This window comes from Lampetra planeri, chromosome 33 (genome assembly GCF_965212315.1).
Source record: "Lampetra planeri chromosome 33, kcLamPlan1.2.h2, whole genome shotgun sequence".
Taxonomy (NCBI): domain Eukaryota; kingdom Metazoa; phylum Chordata; class Hyperoartia; order Petromyzontiformes; family Petromyzontidae; genus Lampetra; species Lampetra planeri.
Window position 1 is genome coordinate 5,739,481 of NC_136139.1, and position 18,992 is coordinate 5,758,472.

The 18,992-nt window shown below is 49.0% G+C and overlaps 1 protein-coding gene across 2 annotated transcripts; it reads left to right on the plus strand.

Moving 5' to 3' along the window:
• The first annotated feature begins 2,634 nt into the window (after positions 1 to 2,634).
• GCHFR (GTP cyclohydrolase I feedback regulator) lies at positions 2,635 to 7,320 on the plus strand. 2 transcript variants are annotated; one of them, XM_078610087.1, is made up of 4 exons: positions 2,635 to 2,845; positions 2,983 to 3,043; positions 5,392 to 5,486; positions 6,619 to 7,320. In XM_078610087.1, exons 2-4 carry the CDS (start codon positions 3,008 to 3,010, stop codon positions 6,740 to 6,742), a joined length of 255 nt encoding a protein of 84 aa, XP_078466213.1. In that variant the 5' UTR covers positions 2,635 to 2,845; positions 2,983 to 3,007; the 3' UTR covers positions 6,743 to 7,320. The 2 variants fall into 2 exon arrangements, with proteins under 2 accessions (XP_078466213.1, XP_078466212.1); XM_078610086.1 differs by having other exon boundaries at positions 2,648 to 3,043.
• The last annotated feature ends 11,672 nt before the right edge of the window (positions 7,321 to 18,992 follow it).

An 18,992-nucleotide genomic window follows, 5' to 3' on the forward strand; every position in this document is an offset into this window, starting at 1 on the left:
GAGATCATTGGCTGGCTTCATTTCTGACGAAGATGTTGAAATTGAAAGCGTACAAGTTGCTGATTAGGTGCTGCGCTCTCATCCCGCAGCGGAATGCCGTTTACGGATAGGGCGATTTTGGATTGTTCAACTGTGAGACTGCCGGATTTGTGGAACTGACTGCCCACACAAAGTCTGCGAATGGATCGGATAGCTTCGACTTCGTCAGGATATTTCCAGGAGAGCTTCATATTGCGGTGAACCATTTGTAAGGAGCGCACTAAAATAATAGGAAGCAATTATAGGGGAAAAACAGCAGTGCCAAAAGAGTAAAACAAATCTGGTCACACACACACCTACAGGATAATAAGACGTACTCTATTTTTTGTATTTAAGGTTTGATGAGTGGCAGGGGGGGGTATGATCAGAGGTGGGACAAAGTCATTGTTATGCAAGTCCAAGTCGAGTCGCAAGTCATCAAATTCATGACTCGAGTCTGACTCGAGTCCAAGTCACATGACTCGAGTCCACATCTCATAGGTGGGACAAAGTCATTGTTATGCAAGTCCAAGTCGAGTCGCAAGTCATCAAATTCATGACTCGAGTCTGACTCGAGTCCAAGTCACATGACTCGAGTCCACATCTCATAGGTGGGACAAAGTCATTGTTATGCAAGTCCAAGTCGAGTCGCAAGTCATCAAATTCATGACTCGAGTCTGACTCGAGTCCAAGTCACATGACTCGAGTCCACACCTCTGGGTATGATAATATGGAGAATTTGGTAATTCGTGAACGTTCTCCTCTGTACGATGTGGTGGAGGTTTTGCTTTTGCAATACATTACTGAATTAACCGTTGGGGAGAAACATTATTGGATTTCCCTGTAAACCAGCAGTCCCCAACCTTTTTGGCACCAGGAAGACAAATTTTTTACGGACCGGGGTGGGGGTGGGGTTCATCCTTGGGTCTTTCCTCCTTAATTCTAGATTTGAAGCTTTCGTGACTGCAAGGATTCATACTCGTAGGTTTTTTTTCGGTAAAGTCACGTAGGTAAAAATATTATAATAAAATCAAATAATAATAAATCACGACGTTTCGGAGGCAACACAAGTCTCCGTCTTCAGGTAAATTTGGCTGTGACGGTCCCACCTGAAGACGGAGACTTGTGTTGCCTCCGAAACGTCGTGATTTATTAATATTAATATTTTTTACCCACGTGACTTTACCGGAGAAAAAACCCTAAGAGTATATTTTCCCCCTTTTCAAAGAAGCTCTCCAGCGACGTTTGTTTTTTTTATCCTTTATATTAAGTTCACTTGCTTGCTTGCTTGCGTGCTTGCGTGCTTGCTTGCTTGCTTACGACCGTGCAAATCTTTCGGTCGTTTTTTAACCCACTTCCCGTGATCCAATCGAGCTGACATTTTCCACACAGACTCGTTGTGCGTGACAATTAATGTTCGTGAAAATTTGTTTCCAAAATTTTACACTTTTTAGGACAAAAATATTATATTTAATTACCAATTGCTTAATGGTGCCATGCAATCATCTGACCCATAGGTGGCAGCCATCTCAAGCCAGAGGACGAGAGGACTCTAGCCGCCACGCATATAAAGGATTTATAGTGAAAAACTTTGTTTTTACGGGTTAATTTTTTACTTATTTTGGCCAGGGGTTGGAGCTTGTGGGCTTACCAAAACTGTGAGCGAACCCTGGGGTTGGGGACCCCTGCTGTAAAGTGTTTAATGCCTTCCACTCTCCGCCACAACCGCCTTCTATTGTGCCCCAGCTAATTTCATTTTTGAGATAACCGCTCAGCTCACTGCTGTGATGTTGAGTCAGGCAAGATCGTGGACAATTTCCAGGTCAGTGTCCCATAGGTAGCTCTGAGTGTGTGTGTACCATGGATATGCGGGATAGGGGCCGTCCATAAATGACTTCACGCGATTTTGGACGATTTTTGACCCCCACCCTCGTCACACGGCGTCAAGTCAGACCCCCCCCCTCAATATGACGTCACAAAGCTCTGCCCCCCACCCATTTTGAAAATAAAACATGCTTCAAATCGTTTTAAACTATTGTCATTGTAGTGCGTATGTAATGTGGCGCTGCACACTGATGTTGTAGGAGTGTTGTTATAACAATTAGTGTTGTTATAACAGTGTTATAACAATTCTATACTTATTTAAAGTTGCGCATTTTGTTGTGACGTCACATTTCTCAAACCTCCCCCCGTCACACATGTCTGACCCCCCCCCACCTAGGTGCGTGACGTCATTTATGGACGGCCCCATATGCGTCTGCTGTGAACCTGCGTGTGTTGGTGGGGAGCGCTCGATGCCGATTCCCAACAACTCCTTACTTCGAACCGGTTCCTGGCCCTCCGCCCCCTAGGTCGACTCAGCCTTAAACGAGTACAACGGTTGGCGTTGCGTAAACCCCCATCAGCACTGGGGGAGAGAAATGCGACCGGGCGTGGTTGGTTGGTGGTGGTGGGTCACAGGCGCTCTCGCTGCCAGCCACGTGACCCCAATCGATCTGTTGAAGGCTCCACGGGTGATCCGTGGTGCCACTGTTGCACCCCCGACCCCCTTTGTTACCCAACGCCTGTTGCGGTGCGGTGTTGTGCCTCGTTAGAGACTGGCGTCCATTCAACTGCGATCCCACCACCCACCCGCTTATTCCGTGCCCCGGCTAAAGTCCTAGCGAAACGTGATGCAATAGTTGGGGTATTACACCACTACCACCACCGCCAACCAACAACTTCAACAACATCACCACCACCAAACAACCACCATCCCCCCCACACATACTGCCCGGGGCACGCGACATCGTCAGCTAAAGCCAGCCACGCAGCAAAACCTCGTGGGGTGAGGCGAGGCTGTTACTGCTGCTTCTTTTGAGCCATTTCGCAAAAGTGTTCGTAACACAATTCACGGTTATCTCCGCGTGTGAACCCATCCAGGCGTGGGGCAATCATTCGAACGGTATTTGTATTCTCTCAAAGCCTTCGGGAGAAGTCGACACGGAGCATGCCGTACATCTTGATAAGCACACAGATAAGGCTGGTAAGTCCTGTAATGCGAGCTCGAAAACAGTACTGTACCGCGCGCTTGTGTGTGTATATATTAAAAAGGTCATTCGTGTATGGATATACCACGCTCCTATGCCGATGAGTTGAGCCTCTTTGGACTAAACGGGCTATCGATTCGCGCGAGATCGATGGCTCTGTTAAGAGGAGCATGTTAACAGCGTTGCACTCTTTAGACGATGCCCTCTTGTTTTAGTCGGGTGTGCCTATAATACATATGGCACAGGGAGTGTTTTTTTCGGAGTGTGCTTGGGACCTCGCTTTGAACCAGCCTGCATCACGGTCTCCACGCCCTGGGTTCGATTCCCACCAGCCACGTGTGTATGTTGAACTTTTTTCGCACCGTACCGTGGCCAACCGTGCCAATCGGAGGTTTGCGTCAAGGGGGCGTCCATAAATGACGTCACGCGCGATTTTGGACGATTTTTGACCCCCTCCCCTCCCCCTCGTCACACGGCGTCACAAGAAGTCAGACCCCCCCTCAAATATGACGTCACAAAGCTCTGCCCCAACCCCAAAAAAATAAAACATGCTTCAAATCGCTTTAAACTATTGTCATTGTAGTGCGTATTTAATGTGGCGCTGCACTCTGATGTTGTAGGAGAAAACATTTATTAAAAAGTCTATTTAATTAAGTAGAACGTGTTGTCTATATTTATTTAAAGTTGCGCATTAAGATGTGACGTCACATTTCTCAACCACCCCCCCCCCTCGTCACACATCGTCACAAATGTCTGCCCCCCCCCCCAGGTGCGTGACGTCATTTATGAACGGCCCCCAAGTGACAATTACGTGGCATCTGTAATATGAGTATCTAAACCGGCCCTGCGCTTTGCACATAGTTCAGCGCTCAGTCTTAAATGACAACGTTTGTGCGTCGACTAAACATCGGCACTTTGGAAATACAAAGAGGTGCTAACCACGCAAACCCCTCGCGTTGTGGCGTGCGCCTCAAGAGGTGCTCGCCAACAGCTCGTGGGAATATTCTACGGATTGGTAATGGCACGGGGAAACCTGCATGCCGCAGTGGATAGAACATGGCTCACGATTGATCACGACAATGATAGTGATGATGATTACATGATAACCATCAGGTTGTTATATGACCTGTTACAAAGGTGAAAGCGCAGCCCTGCAAGTGCACTTTTGGCAGAAGGGCCTCCGCAATTTGGGGAACTTTAGAGACGATCTACAGATAGTAGTTGGCCTACTCTTCCACTGCCTATTGATCGACTAACTGTGGGTGCGCTCATTTATACTGCTGGGTGGACAGAGGCGAGGGGGGGGGTTCAGAAACGTGACCGTTGTTCCTCCTGCCGTGCAGGGAGATCGAACCGGCCATGTGGGAACCAATATTACACGATGCCATGCGGATCATGAACGTGGACGCTGACAAACAGAATGGAACAATGTCTTAAAAAATGTGCAAAGAAGGTAAAGTTTCATAATGCAGGTTTTTTTTTGGGTTAGATCGCGTAAATGTGTAAATGTATTGTTAAACCCGCCACCACCCGACACAGCCAACTAGTAAGGGTTGCCATGTAAATAGAACGTGGCCAATTCGTCACTAGTACAGCACACCGGTTGTGTGTTTGAGAGCAAAGCCACAACATTTACAATCTTAGTACGACGTTTTGCCAGTAATTACAACTAGCTTCATCAGGCGACAGCCAGATTTGTGGAGAAATCCTCCTGTTTCGTGCCTTAAATAGAGGGGTAGATGTGTATGGCAACACTTGTGAGCCCTTCTTGAGGATGAGTCTCATTTGTAAGAGGGACCTGGCTCACTGAACTAACAAAAGCAAAATAAATACAAATTTGTACGTGAGTATGTTGAACTTCTTTCACACCGTACGTAACCATTAAGTACGTCGGTGACAAAATTAGAAATCCTAAATGAAGCAAAGAAACAACTTCGGCCGTGCACGAGAGCATCGAGAGACAGAGTAAAGCAATTATCTTGTGTTTTGCAGGCAGATCGTCTGGTGTAAATTTCGATTTAAAGCTTTCGTGACTGCAGGGATTCATCTTCTTGGTTCTTTCGGTAAAGTCACGTAGAAGGGAAGTAATAAAATAATAAAATAATAAAACATTATACAAATAATTATCACGACGTTTCGGCTACAACGCAAGCAGCCGTCTTCAGGTGAAGAATGAGACACTGCCAAGCTTGACAGGTGAAGAATGAGACACTGCCAAGCTTGGCAGTGGTCTGGTGTGCTAATGCTTTACATCACGGCAGTCATTCCCCTGTGATGACCGCTGCACGGCTTGGGCTGTTTGTTTTGTGTGATCACTGGCATTACCCCGGATTATTCCGCGCAGGAATCGGGGCCAACGACGGTTGGTGATGAACTCTCGGATCCTGAACTCATGGCATTCCTGGGAGCCCAGCAGGTCACGGAGCTGGGAAACAACTTGTGAGTGACCGCACACGCGCGCAAATAAACAAAGACACCAGTCCCTGGCTTAGCCTCTTCAGAATACAGAATCTTCCTTTATCCTGGAGGAATTCGTTGAGCCATGAAGCTCTTTGTCACAAATGTCCAGTAGGGGCAGGTCAGCGAGTTACAACAACAAACAATACAAAACGACATAGGAGTGCAAAGTAGAGAAAGGGTAAGTCACTAAACCAAATTAATAATTTATAAAGTATATAGCTACAAATCGCAGAAGTACATACATTCCTGCCGTTTTTTCAACACTTAATGCAAGCTTGGGGCGCTAACCCTAACCTGCTATGGCTCGTATGGCACACAAGCCCACCTACTTTTCTTAACATCGTTAAAACTGTGCAGAGAAGTAAGCGGGCTTTGGCCAGGGCACACATCGCTGGAAAAGGTTTGGAGGCTGGTGGTCGGGTTATAATGACGGAGGTGGCAGCCAAGGGAGTAGCGAGTGCATCGACAGAGGAGGAGAAGAAGCTCCTAGCACGTGGAGAGAAAATTCGGACGTCATGCCGAACAACACCTGGTACAATCCGAAAATACATCTGAGAGCTAAAGGGAATTATTATTCTTCTTGGTTCTTTCGGTAAAGTCACGTAGAATGGAAATAATAAAATAATACAAATAAAACATAATAAAATAATTCTCACGACGTTTCGGCCACGACGTTTCGGCCACGACGTTTCGGCCACGACGTTTCGGCCACAACGCAAATACTTGCGTTGTGGCCGAAACGTCGTGAGAATTATTTTACTATGTTTTATTTGTATTATTTTATTATTTCCATTCTACGTGACTTTACCGAAAGAACCAAGAAGATGAATCCCTGCCGTCACGAAAGCTTTAAATCGGAATTATTATTGTTGTTGTTGTCTGACGTGTCCCGGTATGTCATATTACAGTGTGACGTGGTCTCCAGTAACTGACGTAATGTGGCGTGGTGTGGCTTGGCGTGATGTGTTGTGGCGTGGTTTGGTGTGGGATGGCGTGGCGCATCGTTGTTGACGTGTCGTGGTGTGATTTGGTGTGGTGTGGTGTGCCCTGGCGTGGTGTGGCATATCGTAATGTGGTGTGGTATGGTGTATCGTGGTGTGCTGTGTCGCAGTTCTGAGTACCGTGTGCAGACGATGCCACGCGTCGTTCTGGACCAGCTCGCGTCGCGCGGGTACGAAGTCGTCTCCATGTGTGGCGTCGGACAAACGCTCATCTGGTGTCTCTACAAACCCTGAGGGCACGCACTTCAAGTCGGCGCCGGACCCGCAAGCCAACCCCGGCCACGGACTGATCCACCACGATTTGTGTTTTTTTTGAAGGGCGAAAGAAAACTGGCCAAGTTTGCCGGCATCACGGTCCAAATTTGATCAATTACTTGCAGATTTATAATTGGGAAAAAAAACACGTAGCAAAATCACCCCTGACCAATGAATGCCCACTTACAGGCCGATTCAACCTTCCCCGTTTAGCTGCACAGGGACAGCTGCCACTCGGTTTCCCCTTGGCTAAACTGCAGCAGGGCATTGGAATAGTTGAGATGAGATGTATGTATATATATGTTGAAACTTCTTTCGCACCGTACGTAGCCAACCGTGCTAATCGGAGGTGCGGGGGGAAGGACAACGAACGAAACACATTGAATGTAAGTCGCGGAGACATTTCGGCAAGCGTCCTGTAAATGCAAATCCTTACAGATACATAATTCATTTGTTTCCACTGTGCTGCTGATCATGGTCATGAGTTGTGAATTTGTGCGATCTTGACTTTGGCATTCATATTGAAAAAAAATACCCCACGTCAATTTTTAAAAGTTGGTTTTCTGTCGTGTGATTTTTTTTTTACGTTCACCAGCCCCTCCAAAATTCTATTCCAGTTGTGCTATCGGAATCACTTCATGAGACAAGACATTTACAGTTGTAACTCTGCAGGTAAAGGTTCATCACACTGTCAGAGAAAACGGCCCTGGAAAGAAGACCTCACAACGATCCCCTTTAGGTCATTTCCAAGTTGGCATCTTTATCCACACTCTTATATTGCACGCAAGGAGTAATCTTCTCATGGCAAACACATTCCTGCGGAGGGAGCTGGTAGGAAGGTTGGGTTGCTTGGTCAATGGCCAGGGTCAACGGCGGCGTGGTGTATTCCATAAATATGGCCGACTGTGAGGGCGGGCACAAGCCGGCGTGAGTAGGTTAAACGTTGAGTTTTATAAGGGCACCACGGGGTGACCAGCCCCTCCCCACCCAGCCCCGCCCCTCCCACCCCCACCCAGCCCCACCCTCCCCACCCAGCCCCTCCCCACCCTCCCTCCCCACCCAACCCCGCCCTCCCCTTCCCACCTAGCCCCTCTCCACCCAGCCCCACCCCTCCCATTTTTGGATGCACGACAGACGGACGGACACAATAATCCCCTGTGGGCTGGTGGAACCAGGAGGTTCCTACCAGTATTAAAGCTAGACTATAGCCACGTTTCTATTGTGGGCATTGGCGAATGGCCTGAGACCATTAACTCACTACACTTGAGGACTCGGAGGTTGCGTGGTTTCACGAGACAGGGCAGGTTCAGCCTCGAGTTATCTGTTGCGTTCGTGCGTGCAAGGCACAGTGCCTACTGTGCCTAGGGCCTACGGAAACTGAAGGACCCACGAAAAAGATGTTGACCATGTTTTGTTTTGTTTGTATGTTCAAAAATGTAACCCAAGATATCTTATTGAGTAAATATGTTTATATAGCAAGGATAGGCATAGTGTGTATACAAAGAGGTAGAGTTATATTAATAGTTTTTTTTTTTCATAAGGTGAGAAATTAACAACCGGAGATGAATTTAGAGATTTTTTTCTCATTGCAAAATTTGCAATAACAGCTTCCAATGGTGTTTTTCGCACAATCTCATTCTCAGTAGACAGTAGTACAATGAAAGACAATCGTCCTATATTTAATCGGAGAGTTTTTAATCAACTTAGCGTGTGACAGCGGCGGTAGCAACACGGGGCAGCAGCAGCATCAGCAGCACCGACTGTAGCGACTTATCACTGAAGGCCTACGAAACAGAAATGCCTTGGGCCGACAAGAACATGAACCCGGCCCCGAGTGCGTGTTAAACACTTAGCAACGTACGACCCTCATGAGCAGTCAACCGACTAGGTTACCTCCCATGCAATGTGACATTAACACCGATAGCCACTGGTTGTGTGCGAGTATAATTTTCTCCACGTGTGTTGCGGTATAACTGTTCAAGCTCGTATAGAGCGAAATCTGTGGGGGGGGGGGGGGGGGGGCGGCTTCTACGTAAGTGCGCAAAACAACGCATCGCTGTGCAGAAACGTTGGTAGGTCGGCCGTTCATTCGCAGAAGAATGTCAAGGATGACGTTGAGGCTGGACTTGCACAGGAGCAGGGAGTCGACAGCACGGAGTGCTGGGGTGGGGGAGTGACATTACAGACAATGAGGGTATCAGAGGAGGGAGAATAAGCGAGCCTCAATTTGTGCTTCGTTTACTGCCGTGCAGGCGTCAACCCTCTCGGACGGATCATGTCGCAACAATTTTCGTGTTCTAATTTTCAAATGAAATTACATCTGAAATATTTCCGCATTAAATACTTTAACAGTGCCCTACAAATGGCTGCATGGCTGCATGTGTATTCGTTATATCAATGCACCACCACCACCACGTGCGCACAGTTATTCCAAACATCGATCATCATTATCAGCCCAGGATGAATCCACTGCTGGATGAAGGGCTCCCCAAGCGGTCACTAGCTCACACAAAGCGATTTAGCAATCCGCCTGGCACACGAGGTGGTGATTCAATCGCTCTTTTCCTCTTGGGTCGCCGATCTCTCTCTCTCTCTCTCTTAGGTTTTTTCGGTAAAGTCACGTAGGTAAAAAATAAAATTGTACTTTTATTAATTTTATTTTTTACCTACGTGACTTTACCGAAAAAACCTAAGAGTATGAATCCTTGCAGTCACGAAAGCTTCAAATCTAGAATATATCTCTACTGTCATTTACAGCTGTCCTACCCGAGTTGTGTGGTTTCAAAATTCCTCCATCGGAGGGCGCCGCAGCCTCCCGTTGGGGATTATCCCCCTCCGATGAGCTCTCTCCATGCATTCCGGTTTCCTCTCAAAGTATTAATCGAGAAATTGGACAAAAATGATTCTGACAAAGCAAAGACTCACCTTTAAAATAAGACTTCAAACGCAGTTAAGGCTTTTGCATATTCATACGTTTCGGATATAAAGAAAGTACAATTCCTCGTGAGCTTTGGATCTTTCTGGCAAATATTAAACAATACACACTTCGCGGGCAGTCAACAGTGGCTTATGAATGGACTGGTCCCCGCCTTATGAATGCGGAATTTCCACAACAACTGGTGGTTAACATCGCCTGCGAGAGCTAGGGAACACTTTGTGACGTTGAAATAAAGGGGGCGTTATTTTTTTTTGGGGGATCAAATCACCCGGAGTGCGCCTCAACTCGTCAGAAACTGGCAAGCTCAGCGGGGTTGAGCCTGGATACTCTGCCGCATTGGCACCCACCACGTACGACACTGGTCGTCACGTGGCCTGTCGCCCAAGCACCGTGGAGGCAGCAGCGAGGGTTGTTGGATCGCCGCACACTCACGCGGTGAAACTCGGCACCTCCCGCGAGACGTCGAGAAGGTGCCGTACCCCTGGCTCGCCAGGAGAAGGCGGCACAGCAAGCGGACTAATCGCCACCTTTTTCCACCCGCACGGGGATCGAGTGTTGCCCCCTCGCACGTGCGGGTTTTCTCCAGGTGCTCTGGTTTCCTCCCGCAACAGTCTGTAACTCCCTTACCCTCAGTCGGCCGTGCTGTCGACTAACTCCCTGTCCCTGTTTACGTACAAGAACGTCCTTCATCCTCTGCCTATAGAGGATTGTTGCCGATCAGTGGTGGCTGTGCACGTGGCCTGTAATCATCCAGCGGTGTGGAGGTGGTGATTGTTGGTGGATCGTACAAATATTGTGAAACTCCCTTTCCGTGGGCGTAGAGGTGCTATACCCTGGTTCGCCAGGAGAAGGCAGTACAGAAAGTGGACTAATTGCCACCTGTTGCCACCTGTACGGGGATAGAGTGTTGCTCCCTCGCGCGCCGCGTGGGTTTTCTCCATGTGCTCCGGTTTCCTCCCGCACGTGTCATAAACAACTCATCGTTAATTGGCCGAAAACATCTTAAAATAAAAAACATAATTTAGTAGCATGACCCTTCTGAAAAAGAGTCTTACGGCTCTGCTGGATTAAAAAAAAACTGATTATGTGCATCTCATGTCGAGGGCAGTTCAGCAGCGTGTAAATCCGCACCTTACAAATGTAAAAAAAAACCACACAATCCTGGTGGAGATGGTCCTGCGAGGTTGACCTATTTATTTTTCCCCGCTCACGGATTACGACGGCCGCACAGTGCGGCCTATTTATTATACGTTGCATGATGGATTAATGTGCCCTCTTGCGAAGCGCTCTGGAGGGCCATATGCACGAGTGACGTTCGAGTGCAATCGTTTAAGCCCTCTCCGCTGTGCCTTGTAAACAATGGTTCATGCCTGCGCGAGTGCGTGAGTGGGGCTGTGCGCGCACGTGTGTGTGTGTACGTCTTAGTTGAAGTGTAAACTACAGCACTGGGGAGACGAAGGCGGCCAGGCGTGATGCTGGACACATCGACCCTTCGTGTGCAGTTCCGGCCTTAATAGGTGCTCGCTAACAGAACTTGCCTCTACAGCCCTGTGCAGGTTATACGGGGGAGCTTTGTCTTTGTGTGTATTTGTGTGTGGGGGGGGGGGCAGTGAGCGCACTGAGCTACGATGCCGGACAACATCGGTGTCGAAGATCTGAACCGGTTCTGGGCCTCCCCTAGGTCGACTCAGCCTTAAAAACGAGTCCCTGGTGTGGTGTGCAAACGCCAACAGTGGGAAGACAAAGGCGGCCGCGCGTGGTTATGGCTACGTGTCGGCCTTCGTAAGTGCTCGCCAGCGGCGCTTGCCGCGAGAGAGTGAGAAATGTTATCCCGGGGCTCTGTGTTCGTGTGTGGGTTTGCCAAAGCGATATGGAGCGGAGTAGGTGGAAGCGATGGGTTCAGGAATAAAGGAATAAGGAGAAGAGCACGGAACTAGACAGGAAAGCGTCACGAGACCCTCCGATTAGCACGGTTGGCTACGTACGGCGCGAAAGAAGTTCGACATGTTTAGCGGTGTCGCGATTAGCGTGCTGCGCTATGACCATTGCCACCGGTGTTCGATTCCCGCTCACGGCCAATGCCAGTGACGATTATCTGAACCGGTTCTGGGCCTTCCCTAGATCGACTCAGCCTCAAATGAGTACCTGGTGTGGTGCGTAAAAACATCGCCACTAGGGAGACAAAGGCGGCCGGGCGTGGTGTTGGCCACCCACCCTCTCGTGTGCCGTTCTGGCCTTCATAGTTGCTCGCTTACAGCACTTGCCCCTAGAGTATGTTAAGGCTATACGGGGGATCTTTATGCTTACACACAAAGCAATGGATGAGAGGATTGGGAGGCAACAGTGGACTCAGTGGAGGTGAGACCGAGAGAAGGGAAAAGCAGCAGCGGAGGAGGAGGAGGGCCGAAGAGACGGCGGTTTTGGGAGATGAAACTAAATAATGCACAGGCCACTCGTGGACATGAGCAGCTGGGCACAGGAGAAGGCGGAGCTAAGACAACGGGATGAGACCTTTACGACACAGCACAAAGTTCAACATCATCATCATCTTCTTGGTTCTTTCGGTAAAGTCACGTAGAAGGGAAATAATAAAAATAATAAAAATAAAACATGATAAAATAATTCTCACTACGGTTTCGGCCACAACGCAAGCAGCCGTCCTCAGGTGAATAACAGGTCTGTCGGAAAGACAGCGTCTGAATGGCATTCACTATACACTATACACATTCACTATACACATTCACTATACACTATACTATGCATTCAGACGCTGTCTTTCCGACAGACATGTTCTTCACCTGAGGACGGCTGCTTGCGTTGTGGCCGAAACGTCGTGAGAATTGTATTTGATTATGTTTTATTTTTCTAATTTTATTATTTCCTTTCTACGTGACTTTACCGAAAGAACCAAGAAGATGAATCCCTGCAGTCACGAAAGCTTTAAAGTCGAAATCATCATCATCGTCGTCGTCGGCCATGATCAATCCACTGCTCGACGAAGGCGTTGTCAAGCCGCTGCCACCTGCGATGTAATAATAATCCACCTCGGACCTGCACGCGCACACCGCTGATTTCATCGCTCCATCTCCGTGTTTCTCTTCTTTGGCCACGGCTCCGTTGTTATTCTTGACCCATCGCGACCATTTAGTTCGGTGGCTCTTCACCTGTGGGTGCGAGATGCCCTTTCTGGGGGTGCGAGGCATGGCCATATTTGATTTAGAAGGTAAATCTGCGAAACACAAATTCAGCACGGGCGCCTAAGTACATACTACTTCGTTTCATCAAACCTATGTATCTATTAAAATTATTCACGTTTTAATGATCGAGGACCAAAGGGTTGCAAGGCTGCTGTTAAGGTTAAGAACCGCTGATTTAGTTGGACCTTACAGACTGACAGCAACAACAACACGCGGATAGATGCAGGCAGTGTGTTTTTATTGCACCCTTGTTTGGCTGGTTGGCTGGACACATTTTGCGAGGGCATTAAACTTGTATGCGGGACGCACGGCACTTTACCATCCACTGTGCCATCACAGTAGTTCTGTCCTGGTGAGACAAAGGCAGCATGTTTTTTTTTCTCACGTGTTTCACTCAATCCGTCTCATTATTATTTATACACAAACTGTTCTTCCCCCCCCCCTTTCTGGGCTCTTAAAAGGGTCAGTGGAAACGCTTTGGGGCACGCGGCTGCAGTCAGGCGTGTAATTGTTGTAAAGCGTTACAGACATTATTAATGTACACGTGCGCCTTGGACGGCACGTGGGGTGGTCGCATTGCATTGTTAACAGTCGTGTCGCACTCACATCACTCTGTCGCCTGGGTTCGAATCCTGACTCGGGCGCCGTTCTGTGTGACGTCTGCTATGCGTCTCCCCGTTTGTTCTGCATGGGTTTCTTCCCCGTTCTCCGGTTTCATCCCAAAAATAATGGCATTTGCGATGCTGTTGGTGTTGGACAAGCATCCATCTCAGGTGCAGGATTCTCCTGAAAAAAAAGTCTCCGGAATCAGTATGGATTTCCTGGGTGAATCAGTAATTATTAATTATCATTAATTGTGCAGCGAGACAATGCAATCATTGCAATAATGATAATAATGATAGACTGGCGTTAATACTGGTAGGAACCGCCTGGTTCCACCAGTCCACAGGGGATTATTGTGTCCGTCGTGTATCCAAAAATGGGAGGGGTGGGGCGGGTGGGGCGGGGTGGGGCTGGGTGGAGAGGGGAGGGTGGGGAGGGGCTGGGTGGGGAGGGTGGGGCTGGGTGGGGGGTGGAAGGGGTGGGGCTGGGTGGGGAGGGGCTGGTCACCCCGTGGTGCCCTTATAAAACTCAACGTTTCACCTACTCACGCCGGCTTGTGCCCGCCCTCACAGTCGGCCATATTTGCGGAATACACCACGCCGCCGTTGACTCTGGCCATTGACCGACCAACCCAACGTTCCTATCAGCTCCCTCCGCAGGAATGTGTTATGAACAAGGTAGCCTTATGGACTGGGTAGGCATGATTCTCCCAATGCTGTTAACAATAGTAAACCTTACAAATGCTAAATGAGTTGAATTCATCGTGTGCTAGCTTTGTGGAAAGTTGTTAATACATTATACAATTATTCCACCAGGGTTCTGTTTAATCACCAAAAATGTCCATCAGCCAAAAGGCCTTGCGAAGCAATATTTCCCAGCAGCATGTGTACAAGCAGCAAACTCAGTGCTGGCAATGTAATACTGCCATATTATAATAATAATGTTATATTCTTGGTTCTTTCGGTAAAGTCACGTAGAAGGGAAATAATAAAAGAATAAAAAGAAAACATTTATTTATAAAAAAAACGTAATTTTAATTATAATTATTTTATTATTTCACTTCTACGTGACTTTACTGAAAGAACCAAGAATATGAATCCCTGCAGTCACGAAAGCTTTAAATCGAAATAATAATGTTCTTTATTTACCCAGAACAGCCTCACTGAGTCTCAATTAGAAGGGGGCCATTACCAACGGTCAAGCCTAATAACCGAGTGACAGCCCAGGAATGGAACACGTCCTAGGCGAGGCAGTGAATAATCACGGGGACGGAGCGATTAAATCAATTCATGTGCAGTTTCACGGTGGATTATAATTACATTGCGGGACCGTGAGAGGTGCACGCAGATCGTCTCGATGAAGGCCTTCATCCAGCAGTGGATTGACCCTGGCTGATAATAATAATTCTAATTATGGTGGCCGCAAATTACAAGAATGGTGGGGGGGGGTGGTGGGGGGGGTATTGTTGGTGAGAGTGGCTGAGTAATGGGACGTCGATTTGCGAGTTGCCACGTGGCGGCTTTGGAATCCGGGACGAGTTGGGGCCCAGAGCGCGCGCGCGCGAGGCGAGGAGTGACGCACGCGCACAAGCACGCACGCGCATACCTGTATAGCGTTACTGCACACTCACGCGTGCATATACATACACACATAAAGATGAAAGGACAATGATCCTCTGTATAGATTTTAAGAGACTTAAACAGGCGGACCATGGCTATAGCGCCGATGCTTTGCGAGCCGTGGTGCCGGAATCGAATCGAAGTGGACGGTTTTATAGGGCGGTGTGCTCACCACCATGCTACTGCTCCCCGCCCCCCCCCCATGGACTATTACACAAAGATCCCCCGTATAGCCTTTAACAGATTGTTGGGCAAGTGCTGTTGGCGAGCGCCTATGAAGGACTGCACGGCACACGAGGTGGGTGGTCAACACCACGCCCGGCCGCCTTTGTCTCCCCAGTAGCTGATGTTGTTTACACAGCGCACCAGATACTCATTTATTGTTGAGTCGGCGAATATGAATCCCTGACAGCAGGGATTTATATTCTTGGTTCTTTCGGTAAAGCCCAGGAGCGGTTCGACTATTCGCGACTGTTATTGGTGGTGAGCAGGAATCGAACTCGGGTCACCGGCTATTGAACTCGGGGCACCGGGGTTGTAGCGCAGTTGCACGAACCACGACTTTACCGCTTCCCATCAACACAAACACCTGCGCACACAAGGCACCCGCATTCACACACACCTACACAAACACTCCCACACACACACGTCGATATACAATACACGTGTGCAATGGATCGCTTTGCATGAATAATAATATTATGGTAAGAATAAAATGCCCGTGAAGGCAAAGAAGAGCCGGGTGATCGTCGAGAATGCAGTATAATGATGATGAAGTATCGTTGGGGATGATGGCGATGATGATGGTTTGAGAAGGGTTAACAATGATTACATTGATGAGCGATTAAGATGGACGATGATGGTTTGAGAGGGGATGATGATGATATTGATAATGATTGGAATGAGATGATGCTGAATTCTCTTCTATTCCTACGTATGACAACATGTTCAGGAAGTGAATGGTAACGTCGAGGTCTGCTAGCCACGAGAGGGCTTCAGGAGAGAGGTCGTGAAGTGTTTTGCTTTTCCTCCGTTGAACGAGACCAAAGCTGCAGCAGTTCACTGGTCCATGCTGAATTGGGATTGTATGATGCTCACGATGATCACGATGATAACTATACAGTGGATTGTGATGATGATGGTCATAATCATAATATGTTCAGACTGGAGGATTCTGATGAGCGACCAACCTCTTTTTCACAGATGTGCAGCAGGGGCACGGGGTAAGAACATTTACAACAACAAACGATACAAAAACACGATAGGAGCGCAAAGTATAGGAACGTAAACAAATAACTTGAAAAAATATACAATTAAAACTAAACTATTTCTTGTCTTACCAGGTAAAGCCCACCAAGCTATTCGTTAATTTTTCAGAAGCGACATGGCCACAAATTACAGCTCAACGAAGCGGCTTTTCATGTGGAAATATATAGCAGCAAAATAATCTCAATTAAAACAAAATATGTCAGCGATGAGAACACTGTTACAACTTCTCACACCGCTTCTTTTATTTTGGTTCAGCTCGCATCCCGTCCATCCCAACTTCCAGACAGGCAACCAGCCAGCCAGCAAAACTTTAAAAAAATATATAAAGGCATCATCAGCAAAGCCAAGCTACGCTATAAACGAGGAGGAGGGTGTATCGTGAACCCGCAGAATCCCACGGCGGCAAGATATTTGAGCCATTTCTGCTTGGCCGAGACGTGCGCGCAGAGAGCCACCCCCTGTCCCCCCTGTCTCCTAGCAATCACGGTCATCACAGCGAGACCACCCCCACCACCCCCCCACCGAGAGGCAGAGGAAGGATGTCCCTAATCCTCCGTGGCACCCATTCCTGGCGTGTCGCGGACACCTTAGGAGACTATTTTTACTGGGGAAATTTTTAAAAAATATTCCAGGCAAACGTCTAATGTTAACCTTATCTGCGGTGTGTACGTGCGCGCAAGTGTGTGCGTGTGTGTATTATGGGGAGCGGTAGTGTAGCCGTTAGCGCGCTGCGCTACGAATCCGGCGACCCGAGTTCGATTCGCGCTCACGGCCAACACCAGTGACGATTACCTGAACCGGTCATCGGCCTCAAATAAGTGTCTGGTGTAAACATCGCCGCTGGGGAGACGAAGTCGGCCGGGTGTGGCGCTGGCCACCCATCATCTCCCCGTGCGCAGTGCCGTGTTCGCTAGCACCTTCATATGTACCTTCATAGGTACCTTCATAGGTGCTCGCGAACAGCACTTGCCCCAAACGTCTGTGAAGGCTACACGGGGGACCTTTGTCTTGCACATTGCAACGATCGAGGTAGGCAGCGGCTTGGGCACGCTTTCATCCAGCAGTGTATTGACGCTGGCTGCTGCTGCTGATTATTATAATAATATAATGTATAAGCACAATAAAGCATAATTTCGAAATGACTGATGGCACGAGGTGGGGGGGGGGGGGAAAGAAAAAAAGTTCCGGCTGAACAGGTTCCACCCGACACCTGCACTCCTCCCCAGGACTCGCGGCTTCTCAATCAGCAGTGTGGTGCCAGTGTGGGGGGGGGGGGGGGTGCCAGTGTGGGGTGTGTGGGGTGCCAGTGTGGGTGGGTGAGTGGGTGGGGTGGGTGAGTGGGTGGGGTGGGTGAGTGGGTGGGGTGGGTGAGTGGATGGGGTGGGTGAGTGGGTGGGGTGGGTGAGTGAGTGGGTGGGTGAGTGAGTGGGTGGGGGTGTGTGTGGTTGGGGGTGTGTGTGGGGTGTGTGTGGGGTGTGTGGGGTGAGTGGGAGAGTGTGTGGGTGTGTGGGTGTGTGGGGTTAGTTTGTGGGTTGGGTGAGTGTGTGGGTTGGGTGAGTGTGTGGGGTGTGTGTGGGTTGGGTGGGTGAGTGTGTGGGTTGGGTGGGTGAGTGTGTGGGTTGGGTGGGGTGAGTGTGGGTGGGGTGAGTGTGGGTGGGGTGAGTGTGGGTGGGGTGAGTGTGGGTGAGGTGAGTGTGTGGGTTGGGTGAGTGTGTGGGTTGGGTGAGTGTGTGGGGTGTGTGTGGGTTGGGTGGGTGAGTGTGTGGGTTGGGTGGGTGAGTGTGTGGGTTGGGTGGGTGAGTGTGTGGGTTGGGTGGGGTGAGTGTGGGTGGGGTGAGTGTGGGTGAGTGTGTGGGTGGGGTGAGTGGGTGGGGTGAGTGTGTTGTGGGGTGTGTGGGGTGAGTGGGTGAGTGTGTAGGGTGTGTGCGGTGTGTGGGGTTGGTTGGGTGAGTGTGTGGGGTGTGTGGGGTGAGTGGGTGAATGGGTGAGTGTGTGGGGTGGGTGAGTGTGTGGGGTGGGTGAGTGTGTGGGGTGGGTGTGTGGGGGGGGGGGTGTGTGGGGTGGGTGGGTGCGTGTGTGGGTTGGGTGAGTGAGTGGGTTGCGTGAGTGAGTGGGTGGGTGAGTGTGTGGGGTGGGTGAGTGTGTGGGTGAGTGTGTGGGGTGGGTTGGGTGGGTGTGTGAGTATGTGGGGTGTGTGAGTGGTTTAGTCACTGCTGTATACATTGCGTCTGCTAAAAAGAGACCAAATTGGCTTTTTGTGATGCCAAATAATAATACAAAAATATTAAAAGTCTTTGAGTAATATATTTAACAAAAAACACACACTGGCAAATCTCTCAAACACCTGCGTATGATCTGATACAGACGCATAAAAGCGGAGCGTGTTTATGCTCGCTGTGTGAGTGGATGTGTGTGGATGAGTGAGTGTATGTGTGTAGTATGTGTGTACTAAGCGTTCAAGGGAAGCGGTAGCGTAGTGGTTAGCGCGGCTGCCCTGTTAAACCATTGACCCGAAATTCCCGCTCACGACCAAAAAAAATGTGATAAAATTTGAGCCGGTCCCGGTGTAGGGTCTCCCCTAGGTCGACTCAGCCTTAAATGAC

Coding starts and splice junctions, on each gene's coding strand:
- GCHFR (XM_078610087.1), top strand. CDS start 3,008: ATGCCGTACATCTTGATAAGCACACAGATAAGGCTG. Junction 3,044..5,391: donor TAAGCACACAGATAAGGCTG/GTAAGTCCTGTA, acceptor TATTCCGCGCAG/GAATCGGGGCCAACGACGGT. Junction 5,487..6,618: donor ACGGAGCTGGGAAACAACTT/GTGAGTGACCGC, acceptor GCTGTGTCGCAG/TTCTGAGTACCGTGTGCAGA.